The sequence below is a fragment of the Malus sylvestris genome, chromosome 9 (genome assembly GCF_916048215.2).
Source record: "Malus sylvestris chromosome 9, drMalSylv7.2, whole genome shotgun sequence".
Classification (NCBI taxonomy): domain Eukaryota; kingdom Viridiplantae; phylum Streptophyta; class Magnoliopsida; order Rosales; family Rosaceae; genus Malus; species Malus sylvestris.
In genome coordinates this window covers 3,822,980-3,843,726 of record NC_062268.1, presented here as the reverse complement: position 1 = coordinate 3,843,726, position 20,747 = coordinate 3,822,980, and the positions used below count along the sequence as shown (strand labels likewise).

General features: G+C 37.4%; 1 protein-coding gene across 1 annotated transcript; it reads left to right on the top strand.

Moving 5' to 3' along the window:
- The first annotated feature begins 13,582 nt into the window (after positions 1-13,582).
- LOC126583841 (two-pore potassium channel 4-like) lies at positions 13,583-15,061 on the top strand. The gene is made up of 2 exons (XM_050248378.1): positions 13,583-13,749; positions 14,269-15,061. The coding sequence occupies exons 1-2, from the start codon at positions 13,734-13,736 to the stop codon at positions 14,952-14,954; spliced, it is 702 nt and encodes a 233-aa protein (XP_050104335.1). The 5' UTR covers positions 13,583-13,733; the 3' UTR covers positions 14,955-15,061.
- Positions 15,062-20,747: the final 5,686 nt, after the last annotated feature.

The window sequence follows — 20,747 nt, the reverse complement described above, 5'->3', positions numbered from 1 at the left end:
AAATCTCACATTGCTTTTCTCATCAGCATCTTCCTTCTTGGCATACACCCATTTGCAACCGATAGCTTTCTTGCCCTTAGGCAATTTAGCTAACTCCCAAGTCTTGTTCTTCAAGAGAGAATTTATCTCATCACCCATGGCATTGCACCACCTCTTCTTCTCCTCACTCTCAATGGCTTCCTCGAAATTAGATGGAATATCATCAGTGATAATAGGAAGAGCAAAAGAAACATAGTCACTATACCGAGCTGGCTTGGTAATTTGTCTCTTTCCTCTGTTCTTGGCAATAGACTTTTGAGGTGAAACTTCCTCTTCAACTTGAATAGAATCTTCAAGTTCAACTTCTTCAACATCCTCATGGTCTCCAACTTCTTCACTTGTAGTGGCTTCGACATCAGCGGAAATAGGATTTGAAGTACCAGAGGCAACTTTCTCAAGCTCCACCTGTTGGACATCTTTCACATTCTTCTCAGAGACTTTGTACATACTTTCTTCATCAAATGTCACATCTCTGCTGATTACAATTTTTTTCATCTCTGGGCACCACAACCTGTAACCTTTGACACCACTACTAAAACCAAGAAAGATAGCCTTTTTGGCTCTAGGATCAAGTTTATTTTCAGTTACATGAAAATAAGCAGGTGAACCAAAAATACGAATATGATCATAATCAGAAGAAGGTTTTCCAGTCCATACTTCCATTGGTGTCTTACCCTGAATAGCAGCTGAAGGTAACCGGTTGATGATGTGACATGCATAATTAACTGCTTCTGCCCAAAATGACTTGCTTAAACCCGACTGAGACAACATACATCTAACCTTCTCAAGCAAGGTTCGATTCAATCTTTCTGCAACTCCATTTTGTTGTGGAGTTCCCCGAACACTGAAATGTCTCACAATTCCTTCTTCTTTGCAAACTTTAAAGAAAGGATCGGATGTGTATTCACCACCATTATCCGATCTCAAAATCTTAATCTTTCTCCCAGTCTGATTCTCAACCATTTTCTTCCAACCCAAGAAAATGCTCAACACCTCACTCTTGTGCTTCATAGTGTAGACCCAAGACCTTCTTGAATAATCATCAACAAAGGTCACGAACCAATGTCTACCACTCAAAGAGGGAGTCTTTGTAGGACCCCAAACATCCGAATGCACATAATCAAGAATGCCCTTCGTCTGATGTACTGCAGTACCAAACTTCACTCTAGTTTGCTTTCCCAAGACACAATGCTCGCAGAAATCAAGCTTACAAGTCGTGGCACCTTTTAGAAGACCTTGTTTCACAAGCCCTTGTAGAGCTTTTTCACCGGCATGGCCTAATCTCATATGCCACAGTCTAGTAGTATCTGAATCAGATGTGCCCATATTTTCAGAGACTACAGATGCTTCACCTGTCACAGTGCTTCCCTGCAATAAATACAAATGGCCACATCTAGGAGCTTTCATCACAACAAGTGCACCATAAGTAACTTTCAATGTATGTCCATCTGAATGAAACCTGAAACCCTTAGATTCCAAAGTACCCAAAGAAATAAGATTTTTCTTCAAATTCGGTACATACTGAACACCTGTCAACTCTTTAACCATGCCATCATGCAACTTCAAACGAACTGTACCAATCCCTTTTGTTGTGCAAGGATTGTCATCTCCCATGAACACAACGCCACCATCAAACTCTTTCAAGCTTGAAAACCAATCCTTGTGAGGAGTCATATGATGAGTACAACCCGTATCCAACACCCACTTAGTAGCACAATCAAATGATGAGGAAGTGGTTAAAGCAAAATCAGAAAAATTTGTTTCAACCTCAGCAACATTAGCTTCAGAACTTTCTTTGCCTTTGGTCTTCAATTTTGGACAATCTTTCTTCCAATGGCCCTTATTATGACAAAAGGCACATTCATCCTTTTCCAAAGGTTTTCTACCTTTAGAGTTTCCCCTAGGTCGAGACTGTGATTTTTTCCTGCTAGAAGATGACCTCCTCTCCGATGATCTACCTCTAACAAATAAAGCTTCAGAGGTACTATCATGATTTTTATCTCTATGCCTCATTTCATAATTCATCAAGGCATTTGACACATCTTCAAATTTCACAGTTTCTTTACCATGCATAATAGTTGTAACAAAATGCTCATAAGAGTCCGGCAAGGAATTCAACAATATTAAGGCCTTATCTTCATCCTTAATATCCTCATCTAAATTTAACAAGTCGGCAATCAACTTATTAAAAGCATCAAGGTGTCTAATCATTTTTGTACCTTCTTTGTATTGGAAGCGGTAGAGCTTTTTCTTCAAGTGTAGCCGGTTCTCTGCACTCTTCGTCATATACTTGTCTTCCAATTTTTGCCACAACACACTTGCTAATGTCTCCCGCATCACAAAATACTTTTGAGTTTTTGCAAGGCACAACCGAATTGAAGAGCAAGCCCACAAATTTAATTTCTCCCATTCTGACTTCGACATGGCTTCCGGCTTCTCTCCCAAAGCGGCAAGTAGATCTTGTTGAGCCAACACATCTTTGACCTCACATTGCCACATCCCGAAGTTGTTTGTGCCATCAAACTTTTCCACTTCGAACTTTGCATTTTGCACCGTAGTTCTTGCAAACCCGGAGCTGCTTCCAAAAGGATTCTCATCTTGCCCGTCTGACATCTTTGGCAACTAGACAGTACCCAAGAGCAACTAGTGCTCTGATACCAATTGTTGTGCTAGGATAGCACCAAACCCGTTGGAACCAACTCAATCTAACCCAATACACCCAATAACTCTCACACTCTAAAGAAACAAATAGAGAAAAAATATAGTGATTAATTTCTTCTCTATACAAAGCTCAAAGCTATTACAACAATAACACTTTGATGGAGTGAGAACTATCCAATGAAAGGAACAACAACTCCTTCTCTGAAAATGGTACTACAGCAGTACCTTCTTTCTCTCCCTCTCTTCTCTTCGGCTCCCCAATTTTTTCTGCTCTCTTTTCTATTCTTCTATCCGACTGTCTTTCTTCTCTTACAACCAAAGCAGCAATTGCTGCTCAAATTCATTAAGTCACCCCGTGACTTCTCACATGGACCAAAGAACAAAAAACCTTTAGACAAGTTCCATGTTTTCCTCCCCAAAACAAGGAAGGATGTTGTCCACCTTCTTTTTTTATTTCTTTTGAATTGTTTTTGTTGTCCACTTGGCAACTTGGCCAATTATTCAACACCAGAAACAAAAACATAATCAGAATCACCAATCTGAATCGGATCAGAAAATACACCTATAAGTTGGATTACAAAGTTGGCATGCCCTTGACTGCCCCATCGTTTCATTCGGTGGGAAAAGGTTGCAAGACAAGCGCGACAGTTGGACACCAGCCACTGCAAACAACGTAAGATTATACCTAAAATAACCAAACAGCTTCAGCCATAGCCTCCCCGACCCATAACAACTTGAGGAGGAGGGGGAGATGATTAGATCGTTGGCCACGTCGGTTCCGACGTACGACCTCGCCATTACCACTGAGAAATCAAGAGTGGTCTGGTTTATCTCACTTACATAGATGGGAGGCAACGGCTCTGTTCGCTGCTTGAGATTGCTGTCGCTTTCCTTGTCGTCGCCGTAGAAGATATCGGCTTGAAGGTTCTCGTAGTACAAGTCCAGCTTCCGGTTGGGGTTTATAGCGACCAGCGTCAAGTCCCACGTGGCGGTTACGTACTCGCTGATGGAGGCGGCGTTGAGAAACCCAACATCAGCTGTTTGGGAGCTAGGATAAGAGACCTGACAGCATTAATAAACGGATTCGATTGTGTAAATAAGCCACTGGATTAAATAATCTAGCCATACCAATTTTAATACGCTTTATACCCGTTTATTTATTCTTTCTAAAACGTTAATATAATTATTCAGGTTGCTCTCTTTGTCCTTCTCTTGCGAATCTCTTTAGGTATCATTCGCAAATCTACTTTTCGTTGATATCGCACCATCGTCTCAACATGTGTATTTATCGAATGTAGTCAAATATTAATCCTTAATTTTAAAAATATCAACTTTTATAAAAAGTTTCAAATATATTCAAAATCTCATTGAAATAGACTCAAATACCTAAAACTTTAAAACCGAATAAACTAAAAAATCAGAACCCTATTAGATGAAGGCAAGGATAGAAATAGTTTTTTTTAGTACATCGATATTTTTACACTAAGAGAAAGGGGAATTCGGCTAAGCCGCACAATGGGCAATCTAATTTGGTATTGAATTTGTCATCCACGAGATTCGAACATAAAACCTTACACTTTTAAGTGAAGAAAAATAACACCAGACCGTAATACTGAGTGACATGAGAGAAATAGCTATTAAAAAGTGCATTAATTAGATAAAATGTAAAAAAAAACTAAAAACTAAAATCGGAAGTGTAAAAAAAGAAAACAAAAAAAAAGACAGAAAAAGAAACACGTGAAAATCAATCCTAGTAGAAGTAGGACTTGACTCACATTGTACAGTAGTTGTCGATAAATGGGATTCCTTCTCTCTCTCCCCGTCTGATATGAAGTCAAAACCTAAAAGACACGCATCAAATTTCTTGTATAAAAAGCTCCTGGTGCAGCAATCAAATCATCACATCAGAATCAGATGGGAGAAAAACCTGAGAATCCCTCCTCCGACCATTGGTACCATTGGCCTGCAGTAATTAAGCCCCTCTTGTTAATCCTCTTCGTAGGCGGCTGGAGCATAATCTTTTACTCCCTGGTGGCGCAAGAAAACTCGCTCAACCCCTTGGCCCCCGAGTTCCGCATCTACTCGACCGCCGTGTCCCCGTGCCCACTCGCCCCGACCCCTCCTTCCGCCGCCAACCGCTACCATTCCTTAACCGCCACGTGGAACTTTAATCTGGTCTTCGCAAACCCCAACACCAAACTCGACTTGTACTACGAGAGCCTCCAGGCGGATCTCTTCTACGGGGACGAGGAGACGAAGGACAAACTGATGCTCGCGACGACGCCGTTGCCTCTTGTGGCTTTAACCACGATGACCCAGACCACTTTCAATGTCACCTTCGCGACGGCGAGGGCCTACGTCAGTGATGACGCCGCCAAGGAATTAATAATCTCCTCCAACTCCTCGTCAGCAGGTGATGGTTGTTATGGGTCGGCCAAATTGGGGGTGAAGCTGACCGGATTTTTCAGAATTGATAAAGATCTCTGGTTTTCGACTTACTTCTGCGACCTTTCTCCCCCGAATTACAACGTCACCGATCAGTCAAGCGAATGTGAAATTTATAATCCTGTTGAACGGTGTGTATGCTGACAACTTGAGATTGTTCGTGTGTATGCTGACAACTTGAGATTGATTGATCGATTTGTAGATCTTCATCCTAGTTATTATTTATTTAACTTTTTAGTTGTAGTTTCAGTTAAATTGAACGTTGTAAGTTTGTGATGATGGATAATGTTGTGGCTAGTTGTATTTGTTTGTTTTGTTTGTTTTTAACCTTTCGCATACTATCGCTATCAATAATCTTGTTATAAACGAAACAAAAATTCGTGGTCGTTGTTAGGCTGGCTGTTGTAGTTTGGAGGTAGGCATCACAGTTTACCAACCTCCTCAAAAAACCATCCAGCTTACATTAGTCGAATGCAACATGATCCACCAACAATGGCGACTATACATGTCGGAAACTATCTGGCTTGATCACGGGTGAGAAGAGAATTTTGTTTTTGCACTTTTCCTTTGAACACTTCTGTTTTTGGAGTTGCCCTAGACTGCTCACGAGCAACCGTGGTACAACTGAACTGATGATGACCGTGACTATTGGGATTTACTCTTGGAGATTACATGGTTAGAACTTAGAAGGGGTTCTAAAACTGTCAAACACCGCATTGATCTTGAGATCTATTAGCGTATTAATATCAAGTCTCATCATAGTCTGCGTGCATTCATCAGTAAGAATGAATTGGTATAATGTAACAAAATCAAATTGAGTATGAAGTTAGTCTCTATGGGCACGAACAACAAATAAATACCATCTTTAGCAGTTTATCCACTTATCCCACTGCTAACACTATGTTGTTTATCCACCTATCCCATTGCTAACACTATGTTTGGATGAGGAAAATAAAGTTGGAATTTTAATAAAAGTCATAATTTATGAAAATGAATTTTCTAGATCCTAATTTACGCAATTTACTCAATTTATCCACCCCAATTGTTGTCGCTTCCCTCTATTTTCTAGATCATAATCTGCAATTTACGCAAGAACAAAAAATGAATTTTTCCGTTTCAACAACCAAATAGCAAGAGGCGAAGAAAGCTGTGAGAGAAGTTAAGTTAGCGGCTTATGACGATATGTATAAGCGACTAGATACCAAAGAAGGAGATTTGGATATCTATGAACTAGCTAGAGCAAGGGAAAAGAAGACAAGGGACCTAAACCAAGTGAGGTGCATCAAGGATGAGGATGGAAAGGTTCTTACTACAGAGAACGCGGTTAAAGACAGATGGAGAGGTTATTTTCATAATCTTTTCAATGAAGGACATGAAAGGAGTGCTTCTTTAGGGGAGTTGAGTAACTCAGAAGAGTGTAGAAACTACTCTTTTTATCGTCGAATCTGGAAGGAAGAAGTGGTTGTAGCTTTGAAGAAGATGAAGCATAGAAAAGCAGTAGGCCCAGACGATATACCAATCGAAGTGTGGAAAGTTTTGGGAGAGACAGGTATAACATGGCTCACTGACCTTTTCAATAGGATTTTGAAAACGAAGAAGATGCCAAATGAGTGGTGAACGAGCACTTTGATGCCTATCTACAAGGAAGCATGTGGAGACAAGCGTAACAGCACATGTGCCGATACATCCACTACTCTGTCAAAAGCAAAAGTATCCCATATCAGCAGGGTCGAACGTACTCTAGATTTGATGGACTTGTTTTGACCCTCAAATTCTTCAGTCGGCCTTATACTCTAGAGGAAACCAGAAAACCCTCCAGCCCAGTTCAAGAATAACCCTGTGGAAAATTACTTATTCAAAAGCAAAAGTATCACATATCATCTCTTCTCATTTTTCTTCTCTTTATCCTTCATGTTGCCTGTAAGATAAGGAGAATGTGAACAATCAGCCGGAGCTCTGATTGCTTACCTTGTCTGTCACCTCTTTCAGCAGATCCCCTAGCTCGGCGACTTGGGGGACTCCTACTACATGGTTTGTATCGCGCTTGACCAAGCCTGAAACTACAAGCTTCAAGTGAAATTGATACATTACCTTGTGCATCTCCATCAGTTAAAGATACCACCCCTGGATGGAGGAAGAGTACTTCCAGAGAAGATGCCACATCTACCTATGAGACAGATAAGGCAAGTCAAGACGATACCACACTCCGATACTTAGAAGTTTCGTGATTATGAGATCATTCTCCCACAATATTTCCTAATGTCATTTGTACTAAATCATTCACTTGTACTCACTAAAGGAGAGCTTGAACCTATGTTCTTGTGTAAACCCTTCACAATTAATGAGAACTCCTCTATTCCGTGGACGTAGCCAATCTGGGTGAACCACGTACATCTTGTGTTTGCTTTCCTATCTCTATCCATTTATATACTTATCCACACTAATGACAGGAGCAATCTAGCGAAGATCACAAAAAGCGACTGTTTTCGCTACCTAGGATCTATCTTGCAAGAGAACGGAGAATTAGATGGAGATCTCAACCATAAAATACAAGCTAGATGGATGAAGTGTAAGAGTGCATCTGGCGTGTTGTGTGACCGTCGTAGGCCACTGAAGCTCAAGGGAAAATTTTATAGGAAAACAATAAGGCCAGCGATGTTGTATGGCACAGAATGTTGGGCGGTGAAGTATCAACACGTACACAAAATGGGTGTAGCGGAGATGAGGATGCTTCGTGGGATGTGTGGGCACACCAGAAAGGATAAGATTGGGAATGAGGATATCCGAGGTAAAGTAGGAGTAGCCGAAATTGAAGGAAAGATGAGAGAAAATCGGTTCCGGTGGTTTGGACATGTGCAAAGAATGCCTACTGACGCTCCGGTTCGAAGATGTGACTACCGGACAGAGGTTCAGGGCCGAAGGGGTAGAGAAAGACCTAGGAAAACTTTGGAAAATACCATAAGAAAAGACTTAGAGTACTTGGATCTAACGGAGGACATGACACAAAACCGAGCGCAATGGCGTTCTAGGATTCATAGGCCGACCCCACTTAGTGGGAAAAGGCTTTGTTGTTGTTGTTGAACAACCAAATAGCAAAAGAAAACCGAAAAATCAACATAAAACATATAAAAAGGGAAGAAGGGCGTTTTGATTTTTATTATACCTTGATGAGATTGACATCCTCATGGCGTTGGCGAGACTCTCCATTACTTTGCTTCTTCTTTTTCCTTTGATTTTTCTTAATTAGACTTAGCTCATATTAGAATTATTCTGTAGAACTTGTAAGTTTTGTGACTAAATATGAGTTTTTCATGTGGAATTAATAATTCATGTACTTTCAATGCAAATCATGTTGGTCGATGTATGATGTAGGACGTGTGATAATGAGATTGCACCATGTAGCAGTGTTGTACGTGGAATGGATGACCATACTTGGTTAATTTGCATTGGGGAACCATACACATTCTAGGGGTGACTATGCTTCGTTAATTTGCTTTGGGTGGTCACTTACTTGGACACATTGTTCTCAGAGATGGTCTTGCTTAGTTAATATGCATTGGGAACCACACTATGATATGCTTCAATGCCTATGGTCCTGCTTGGCTAATCCACATTAAGAGACCATACGCATTCTAAGGGTGACTCTGATTGGCTAATTCACATTGGGGGTCACTACTTGCTTGGTTATATTGTTCTAGTTAAAAACATGTAACAATTCATAACAATTAATTTAAAAGTGTGAAAATGTGAAAAAAAAATTGCCGACGGTCGTCATGGATGCCTTTACGCTTTGAATGATGGTTACATCATCTTCTGAATGTTTAAAACCATATAAACTCTTGTGAACAATATTTTTAAAAGAGTTGAAAATTATTAATATTCATAATAAATACTATGCAAATGTGAAAAATATTTTTGTCAATTGGTATATGACCGGGAACACGATATCTTCTATGCGGCATGTTTGATATACCAAACCGGCGTCATGAACATTGTATTTGGCCAAGGAGGTGCATTTAAGCAACAAATCATGGAACTTGTAGAACTATATCATGTAAGAAGACAAACACCAAGTAACCAACATAACATTCGTAAACTCCTCCTAATTGATATCAACTCACAATCAAGGTTTTATGCTCATTTCTCGTCGAGGATGGTTCAAGGAATTCATAACAACTTTAGGGATATTTTTTTATATTTTTCTATGATTTTATACAAACTTTGGACTTTATATATTATTTTATTTAATATGTGCCACATGACGATGAGCACCCCGCAAAGGGTCTACAACAACTTCAGGAATATTTATTCAATTTTTTTTCTATTTTATTTGAATTTTCTCAAATTATATATATTTTTAGGGGTGTGCTATCCACACACCCAATTTTACTTCTCACACACTCTTTGATAATTTCTATTTGTTGATCTTCTTCAATTCATCTGATCCGACAGCCGAAAATTAAAAAGGTGCGTGAGTAGTAAAATGGGATGTGTGGATATCACACCCCTATTTTTATTCTTCACTGCCACATGGTAGCTTCTGGGCCATAACTAGGGTTTATGGTTTAGAGTTTTATTATCATAAACTATCACTAGACTTAGGCCCCGTTTGGGATTGAGGTGATTTTAAAAAAAGCCACTGTGAAAAAAAGCTGAGGGTCATTTTTGTGTTTGGTAAACTGAAAAAAAAGGCTTATTTTGGAAGCTGCTGTGAGAATAAGCTGAAAATCAAAGGAAAAGCTGAAGCTGCTATTTGCTGCTTTGAAAAAAAACCAGTTTTTTCTAAGCACACGGAGCTACAGTGCTCCTTTAATGAAAAGACACACTATCATCCTGATTTTTTTTCCAAAAGCACTTTCACAAAAAAATTTACCAAACACTCTACTGGCTTTATTTCACAGCCGCTTATTCTCACAGCACAGCCACTTATTCTCACAGCAGCTTTTTTTCAAAGCACAGCAATACCAAACCAGCCCTTACATCTTTGTCCAACCACTCATGGACTAACATATGCAGTTCTTATATCTCTCCAGCTACATCCAAAAAATCCTAAACCTTGTGGAAGTCATGTAACATGTCTACAACCATCCTAGATTCTAAACGAGGATGGGGTGAGGTTGAAGATGGGAGAGACAGAGAAGTGGATGGGTGAACATAGAGAGAGGAGGACTCGGTTCTGAACTATACTTCCCTACCTTGGCAAGAGTCAAACAGTTGAGTGGGGTTTTCCAGAACTGTCGCTGGTCTTGGCCAAGATCAGTCAATCTAGCGGTGAAGTTTCTTGCGTCGGTCGGTTTTCCGGAGATGTGTGATCATGTTTGGGTTGACAGGTCCCCATCGTTGGTACATGTTTTGAACAAGGATGGTCTTCCATGTCCGCATTGATTTGTTATGGCGATGTTAGGGGTGACGCTCAACTTAGTTGATGCGTCTTCTGGTTGTATCCCCCTTCATCACTGTGGTTTTCGTTGTGCCTTCCTTGGTGTTTGCCTCTTCATAGGCTTTCATGTACCCTTGGGCTTCTCGGCCTTGGAATGTAATTCCTAGTTTCCCAAAAAAAATAAATAAATAAAAATAAAAAAAATAAAAATCCAAAACCAAGGTCCGCACCTAAGGTCTCACCTTATAAAAAGCAATAACAACATTCAGTTCTATTGGTAGTAGATTTGGCAAGTTTTTACACAATCCATTAACATGATCCCAAAATAAACGAGTTTCAGGTTAATACGATAACTATCAAATCACCCATTAAGGACCCATTAATAACAGGCCATCAATAGGTTTACATGCGGGTAACCCATGGATAATCCGTTTCAAACCGTTAAAAAAAAAAAAAAAAAAACCCTTTAATTACCCCTTGATATCAACAAAAACTTTTTAGTGTTTGAGTAAATATAAGGGAACACGAACTATCCACTTCTCCAAATTGTTGGATTAAGCTACCAGATTGAAAGAAAAAAATAATAATAATAAAAACAGTATATTACTGGATAGAAAATCAAAATTGGAGCTCTATATTATGGATTTGGATTTCATTTGGATTCTCACATCTTATCCGTTTATCATACATTGTGCGGTCAGAAATCATTTTAAATTTTTTTTATCTAATGTAACATAAATAGTACCAAACGAAAGTTGATCGCACAATATACGTTGAACGGACAAAATGAAGATCCTCATCCTTATATTATATGGGTTCTATTTGCTTAACAGAGAGTCGCATAACAACGCAAGACCAATTAACACAACAAGGCAAAATAAAGGTTCATTTTGGAGAATTGGATACACATCGGGAAGATTGAAACTAAATGACAAAAATACATAAATCGAATTAATTGCCGAAAAAATACCGAGAGATTGAAAAGTCTGCAATTGCGTGGAAGGTGAGTGGCGGTGTTGCCCGGCTAGTAAGGATGGCAACGGTTTAGTTTGAAGACCGAAATGTTATATACATCCTCATAATTAAGAAAATTAATCATATTCATAACCGCAAATTAACTATTGGATATTATCCATAACCATACTCATTAGGTAACGAATTATCTATCGGTTAACGATTATATCCATATTCGTTAATACAAAAAATATATTCATTCAATTAACGCATGATAATTTAGTAAATATTAATTTTAGTCATTAAATATTTGATGTATTAAATAATTTAATTAATGGATGTTGTATAGCATAAAAATTAAATCTAAATATTGATAATGTTGGCTGATTTTTGATATCTCAAATAAGTACTATTGAATTCTCATAGATTTTGATTCATATCAGAACTTTTGAACTTTCCCATAAAATGCAACTCACACAATGTAATTTTTGTATTCTCAAGGTAATGGATTCAGTGAATAATCAATATATAGTCTGTTCGGATTCATGGACAGATACAGATTGGGGACCCCATAACCATATCCAAAACTATAACCGAATAATATTCACAGTTTTTCCCCACACCCATAATATACCCAAATTTTCATACCCAAATCTAATTCATTCGGGTGGTTATCCACGGTTATCAGGTTCAACGGTTAAAATTGTCATCCCTATCAGCTTGTGGTGATGGTGGCAGTTTGGAACAACAACCAAATGCCAGGAGGTGATGGTGGTGGTCTCTGTGGAGGTTCAGTACACATGGATGCGGTTGTTGCAAGAGGTGGGATAGGAGGCGAAGGTGGTGGAGAATGATTTGGATTTCAAATTGGAATTAGCACTGGAGTAGGTGGTCGCAATTGGGTTTTGGAGAATTGAATTAATTTTGGATATTGGGGCGGATTTGTAATTTGAGATTATACCTAGGGGTGCAATTTGGGTTGGTCAACCCAAATTCATTCATCCATTCAACTCAATTTCATACTACATAAATTTTGGGGACGGGGGAGAGTTTGAAACTAATTACCTACTTTTTTTTTTGCTTGAACCTAAAAAAAAAACTTCACTATGCTTGAACCGATTTTAACTAATATTGACGTTGTTTAGTTCAAAATTAAAAATCGTGCAAAATAAGGTGTTATAAGATTGAACTCCATATTTTCTAGTGAGATCATGTGTAGAGTTCTGGTGTTTACACCAACATGGGTGTTTCCAACGCCACCACGTTATCCTTGTTGTTTGCCGATTCCAGCAGTGTCGCTCGTGGATTTCCACGAGCTTCATACTGGTAGTTGGCTTCTTTCGTGGTGTTGTTGACTATCCCTTTTTCTTGCTGTGCTCAGGTAGCAAATCATGGTTGGAGGTGGCATCTGCAGAGGCGATTCAGCGATGATCAGGGAATCGGTCCAACTGTTGGTGGAGATTGCAGTGGAAGCTTCTGGTGGCTGCTATGTTTGTTTTTGGGCCTTACTGTTGTTGGGCTCTCTTTCTGCATTACTTTTGTTTTAGGCCCTTTTTTTGTTTGTTTATAAGTGTAAGTTGGACTTTAGGTTTGTTTGTTAGTTTGTGTTTGGTGTTTGTTATTCTGTCTTGATGTTTAAATAAAAAGGAAAACTAACGAAAAGTCTATTAAAAACTTTAGTTTTAATGAAAAAAGACAAATAAATGTGTGGTGAATAGTACGAGGAAAAGGTAAAAATGTGATTTTTCGTTAAAAATGAACAGTACCGGAAGTGTTTCGTTAAAATTGCCAAAAAAAATGAAAATGAAGATGAAGATTTGGTCGGAACTCTACCGTCTATACCGCAAACCAGTAAAACTCCCGGGCCCGGCCCAAGCCCACAATGTCACTGCCACAATTTATAAAACTCCCAGGCCCAAGATGAAATTCAACACACAGTCACCACAAGTCCACTTCACTTCGATTATTACAAAAAAAAAATAAAAAAATAAAATAAAAAAGGCCAAAAAATGACGCCGTTTTAGTGCTGGTTATAAAAAAATTGAAAAATTCGCTTTAGTTGGACGTCGTTTCGTTGAGTTAAAAAAAAAAAACAATATATATATATTAATTAAACCAAAATCCAGCCTCCAGACATACTCGATACAAAAAGGCCAGAAGCTCCTTCTGGCATTGGCCATTGGAAGCAGCGGCCATTAGCAGGCCACCGCCGCCAGCCAAGCGCCGTCGGCCCCCACACGCGAAGACGTAGCTGATGAATCAATCCCCAGGTTTTTAATAAACTTCCTCCATCTATCTCGTACTGCTTTTTGCTAGTCTTTATACACACACCATATGTTTGATTAAATGTCTTAAAGAAGTATCTGACGAATCAGTCCTCGGGGCAGTGTGAATTAAAACGAGAATGAAATTGATGGTAATTCTGACTATATTTCTGTTGATATTGAGGTACCAAACGAGGAAGGTGAGGGTAATAGACATGAAGGGAAGAGATTACTATTGGAGGATAAGTCACGGGGCGAGCCATTAGTTTTTGACTTGGTTATTGGTGGAGCCTTTTGTTGTTGGGACATGTACAAATTTGTTTGTGTTTTGATAGTCCATTAGTTTTTTGGTAACAAAGATTATACTTAAGAGGAAGCTGATGTCCATGGCTAATTATAGTTGCTAATGAATTCTGTATCAAATGGGTTTCCAAATTATAAGTTTATCAATTATATCTATTGGTTTGTAATTGTGGATCAGAGTATATGAAAAGGATTTGATTGTTTAAACCTGTAAATTTATAGGTGAGGGAGCTATGCATCGCCAAAATCGAGCCATTGGAGGTGCTGGAGTAGGGATAGGGGAGAGAGAGGGAAGTGCCGGTGGGAAGAGTTGGGCTTGGAAGGTATTTAGTTGGTTGGTCTTATCTATCTTCGTTTATATATTTTTGTTGTTTTTGATTGGCGACTTTGCTGATCATAGCAAATTGGATAATGGAAAGTCAGTTAAGGCACTATACCTAATGTCTCAAACAATGACCGGTGTGGGGTATGGTGACATGGTCCCCAAAACTGGGCGGTCAAAGGTGTTAGTATCCTTCCTGATTTTCTTCGTCCGTTGGATTTGGTGCTACTCAGGAGGTGTTTTTTTTGTTTTTATCGGTGAGGGTTTCCTCAGACGATTTAGGAAGGTAGTAAACTTTTTTCGTGTGAGTGAGGACCGTTTTAGGGTAGTGATGGCGGTAGCGGCACCTGCTCTGTGTGTGGGAGTAGGCTGTATTGGGTTTCACTTCTTGGGGAAGAAGAGCTGGGAGAATGCTATGTATTTGTCGGTTGTTTCTGTAACCACTGTAGGCTATGGTGAAGTTACGGTGGAGACGGCAGGCGCTAGGGTTTTTGCAAGCATTTGGATGTGCCTTTCCACAGTTATTTTTCTTAAATGTCAGACGTACCTAGTTGTTAGAATTATGAGCGGGTTTAGAAGAAATTGAGTAGTGATTTGTTAGGGAAGCATGGGGTGTCATGTTATATCGAGTCTTTCTTATGTACAGAAAATTCGAAACGCATTCAGTTTTCATTATTGATCACAGTTTTAGTATTGTTTACTTCTTTAAGAACAACTTGCTTTCATTACGAAATGTTGGAACTTGGAACCAAATTCGCGAAAATCAAAAGGGAAATGTAATTTTCAATTCGATCTTTTATATTTACTTTTTTAAATACTTAAATCAAATATTAATTGAATAACGGGTCATATGGAAAACTTAAAAATCTTGAATGAATACATTTGGATTTTTAGATCATCTTCAAAGGAGATGTTAAATTGTAAATGGATTGTATCGCAATTAAATTTGAAGGTAGGAAAAAACTTCAACCGATATATCAATCCTGCGTGAATTGACATATGAACCTTTTATTGTCAAATTAAACATATGAAAAAAGGTGTTGTCGATTAGTTTTCTAATTATTGTATTGTTTGAGTCTCATTAATACACCAATTATAAATTTTGAAATTTATTTTAATCGATTTTTTTTTAAGTGAATCCTACAATATCATTTATAAAAAAAAATGGAGAAAGAGAAATGCACAACCTAATAGAGTCATAGACCACTTACTTTTCATGTTTTTAGAAATTGGCCATTCCCAAAAGAGTTTATCACTTTATAAGGTAATAGGCCTAGAGACTAAAATTGGGCTCACCCTTGGGATTGGGCTTTGGGGTGTATTAATTATTTGGTAATTAATATATAATTAATTATAATTAATATATAATTAATATATATTTAATTGTCAAAAGATGGGCCTTGGGCCTTGGGGCTCTTGGGCTATAATAATTAAATTAATTAATTATTTTCGGAATTAATTAATTATTTTTAATTTCGAATTTAAATTAATTAATTATTTATTTTTTCCAACAGACTCATCTTTTCAGATGAAGTCTGAAGTGTGAAAACGCAGAAACAAAAACACCCATTTCAGCAGATGTCTCCCAACAATTGCATCCCTTCCTTATACCTGTTGTGAACAGGTACAATCACATTATATATACATTCATCTGCATGGCATTTACAATATAGAAAAATCATAAATCTCCTCCTGCAATCTTAAACATCCTTACTGAGAGAACCACATTAATATTCGCCAGAAGTCTATTTTCCGGTGCTGGAATTTCTGACTTAGATCGTTGAATCCTGGTGGAACAGACGTCCGTAGAACTACAAGCACAGAGTAGGGACGAAATTTCTGTTTCAAGGACATTGCGGTACGCAAGCCTCGATCTTAAAGTTGTCTGTTTTATAAATCATATTCTAGTTTATATTCTGTTAGTTTCTATTGCATTTATTATTTATTAGCATATATAAATTATCACAGATTGTTGACTTTATAACAACATTTTCAATCCTCTACTTTACCAAAACGGCTATCTAAACCTTTCCAAAAATATGATAAATAGAAGGAAATGAGATCATAAAGATATGCGGATGACTTGACTATAGTATAGGCCGGTCAAACAAAAACAAGCGCAATGAGCTCTCTGCTCCCATATATTTTAATTCAAGTGAAAGAGGAAGCCAAAAAACCATATAGTGCTAAAAAAAAATACGATTGATTACTCGAATTGGTTTTTGCGTCCCTTTATTATAATTAAACTCAGTATTTCATAAATGTTGTTTTTATTATTTGACTGACATTTTAGAAGATGGGCAACGGTTATGGCGGACGGGTAACCGCGGTTATTTACCCATAACCGTTTATGCTCATACCTGCATAACCGTTCACCCGTTGGGTAATTGTCTAAACGGTTATACTCATACCCATAACCGTTTATAAACGGTTAACCATACTCATTTAACCGTAACCGTTTAATACCCGCTTACCCATTTACCCTTTTTAACCCGTTTATCTTTTTTTTTTACCATAACCCCTTTTCACCCATTTACATGTTTTTTAACAACTTAAAAATTAAAAAAACATTGTCATAATTTTTATTTTTTTTTTACAATTAAACACTGTTATAGGTACATTCATCATACATTTCCGTATTTTAATTTTTTAAGTTCTTATACCATTCCAATAATTGAAATAATAGTTTACGGATGATATTTTTAACTGTTACCAATGAAGGTAAATATAATATTTGCTAAGTATTATTGGGTTACAAAAATTGTTTAGAAGACATTTCTGTTAAAGCATTTCTGTCAATTTCATGGTTACCCACAAAGAATTTAAATTAATTTGGCGAATTCCTTGATGATGAGAATCATCATTCTTGTAGCAGTGTTATTGAGAAAATGACCGATAAATTCCTTGCTAATTTATTGAGTGCTCAGTATTATTGGATCAAGAACATGGTTTGTATTAGTTTTACATATATAAAATAAATGGGTAAACGGTTACCCGTTTATAACCGTGGTTAATACCCATAACCGCCCATTTAAATTTCGCGGGTAAACGGTTATACCCATAACCGTTTATTTATCTAAACGGTTACTTATAACTGTAACCGTTTAATTTAAATGAGCGGATAACCGCGGTTACCCATAACTAATGTGTATTTGCCCATTCCTACACCGGAGTCCAGAAATTTCCCAGGGGTTCTGATGAGGTGGACGACGAGGTCCATGAATTTACAGTTTTTGATAAATTACATCCTAAATCCGACAAAGTATACAGGATGATTGACAGACTTCATCAAGACTTCAAGCAATTGAATGTGTCGTCGCGGAGTATTAGCAATGGGATAGGTGGATAAACTGCGAACGAAAGTATTTATTTGGTGAGCATCAGCTTACTCAAACTTGTCCAGAAAAACTTCTGCGAGCCTCCTAATTGGAAAATTTTCAAGGAGAAACTTCTGACCAATGTCCTTAGGACTTAGATTATAAACTTGTATACATGTTGATAAATAGAAGGGGATCAATCGTTTGATTTGTTGCTTATCTGTATCAGTAGATTGGAATTAACAGTTACCAATGATTGATCTTTTATCTGTGAGATGATGTGTCACGCTAGTACAATTCTTGCAAAGAGCTGGACAAGTGTCTACGGGTATAGCACCGTATCCATATCACTGCTTGCCATCTATGCTCTGCCATCAATTCCAAGTTTAGGAACGCAAAAAATGAGATGAGGAAGGATAACTCTTGCTGATATGCTGTAAGTTGAAACTCAACCTCAAATTTCTTAATGAAATTATGTTTTCTTATAAACAATTGCACATCAAACTACTGTCTTGTAAGCTATATCGTTTAGCGAAGAAAAACTTACATGCAACGGGAAGGATGCAACTGTGGTAATATTTCAAGTCAATCACACATTGTCATGCATTTTATCTTTCTAACATAATAATGTGTGGTTGACTCAGAATACTGTCACAATGACATCCGTCAAATAACTCCCCCAATATTCACAGCTGACAAGTTAATGTACTTCAAAGTTTGGTGAGCAAGTGCTCAACAAACAACCGACGCGTGACTCAAATTGGTTTGATTGATGAGAAAAACCCCTTACCCACAAAGAAGGAGGAGGTCCCGGTCCTTTGGTGCCATGCATAAAGTCATATCCACTGGCCTTCCCGATGTGTATCCAATTGTCCCAAATAAACCTTTCTTTTGCTTTGTTGTGTTAATTGGTCATGTATTGTTATGCAACTCTCTGTGAAGCAAATAGGACTCATATAATCCTTTTTGGATTCTCTTTGTAAGGATTCTAAGGATCCTCACTTCTTATCCGGTCATCTTACATCGTACGTTTGGTGCTGTTTGTGTTTAATTTTAAATAATAAAAAAATTCAAAATGATTTATGACCGCATAATGTACGATGATTATAGGATATGAGGATCCTAGGTCCTCATAACGAGAATCCAGATGGGATCCAAATCCATAATATAAAGCTCTAAATTTGATTTTCTATCCAGTAATATATATGTTTTTCTTTCTTTCAATCTGGTAGCTTCATACCACAATTTGGTGAAGTGGGTTGTTCCTGTCCCCCTTAAATTTACTCAAAGGATTAAAAGTTTTAGTTGATATCAAGGGTAGTTTAAATAGCGTTTAGTAGATATCGCCCGTGGTTGGTTTTGAATTTTTACAAGATGACTTGTCGTGTTGCTATTTTTGAGATAATATTTTGTGATAAAATTCGTAAATTTTAGCCAATAGAAAAGAATGCTGTTATTGCTTTTTTTTTAGTTTTTTTTATTTTTTAAGATGAGACCTTAAGTGCTGACCTTAGTTTCGGATTATTTTAAGCCGTTGAATTTTTATCTAAACGGCTCACAATAAAAGAGTTCAAACATGCTTCTCTCTATGGGATTTGGATCCCATATGGATCCAAATTGTGGGGATTTTAGGGATCCCCACATCTTAATCATTCATTGTGTATCGTACGATCAGAAATTATTTGATTTTTTTATTTAAAATTTAACACAAATAGTATATGATGAAAACTGACTGCACAATATATGATGAACGGTTAGGATGTGGAGATCCCTAGGATCCCCACAAAGTAGAGGATCATTTTCCCTCTCTAGGCTCACCCATCCACTTTTCTCTTTCTCTCTTCATCTTCAACCTCACCCCATCCTCGGTTTCAAAATCCTCCCCAATATCCAAAATTAATTAAAACACTAGCACCTCCTGAATTTCATGATGATGCCAAATTCCGACGTCCTACTGGCCTTCAATCACCACCTAAGTTCGATGATGAAGTGATGAAAACTCGTGTGATTTAGAATACGTAGGATCTAGGATGGTTGTAGAACGTAGAAAACAAAATATTATTAAGAACATAGATAGAAAACACCTTGAAAATAAACTTGAATTGTCAAAAGCTCCTAAGTTAATGCATCTCTCCAAATTGATCCCCTTCCTAATGGCTAAATAGCCTTATTTATACTATTACAAAATAAAATCCTACCTGGCCTTCTAAAAACTAGGAAACATAATAGAATAAGATAACTAGGAAATAAAAGGTTTCCTATTTAAACTGAAATTCGGACTTCTCAAAAAATCATACTTTTGACCGACCAAATCAACTCTGATTTGGTCCCAAAATATCTCTTTTTAAAGCTTGAGACGTCCCTAACAAATCCTCAAAAGGAATCTTCCTCAAAATATACCATCTTGACCTTCAAAATACCCAAAACGTACAAAAACATTGCGCGCTGGGTCTTTATTTCATCGTCACGGTCAAATGGTTTGGTAGAAAAATATGAAACTTTGATACAATCATCTTGAAAGGCTCACGAACATCTTTCAGTTGGAATCACTCCAAAATTCATCAATTTGATCACTTTTTGCTTCAGAAGAAGTCGAATGTTTTACATTGAAAATACATAATAAAGAATCAAAATTCATCTAAATAAACTAATAAATTATAACTAAGATTAGGGTAAAATATATGGTATAATATGAATTCATCAGTGTCTATTTAAGTGAGATTTAAGGGGGTGTATTCAATTGGGATTTTGAGGGATTTTAATTCTTTTAATGAATCTAGGGGTATTCAATTAGGATTTTAAGTGATTCTATGAAATTCAATGTGTATTCAATTAGAATTTTAAGATAGTTTATTAAAATCCTTAGAAATTCGGATGTATTCAATTATGATTTTTAAGAAGTTTATAACATTCCATGTGTATTCAATTAGAAATTGATTTTAAAGAATTTGATAAAGTTGAGGAATTAGAGGGAATTGGAGAGATTTCGTAATGTATTTTAAGCATCCACAAATCTCACCTCTTCCCATGAGATTTCGAGGAAATTAAATCAAAATTTTATA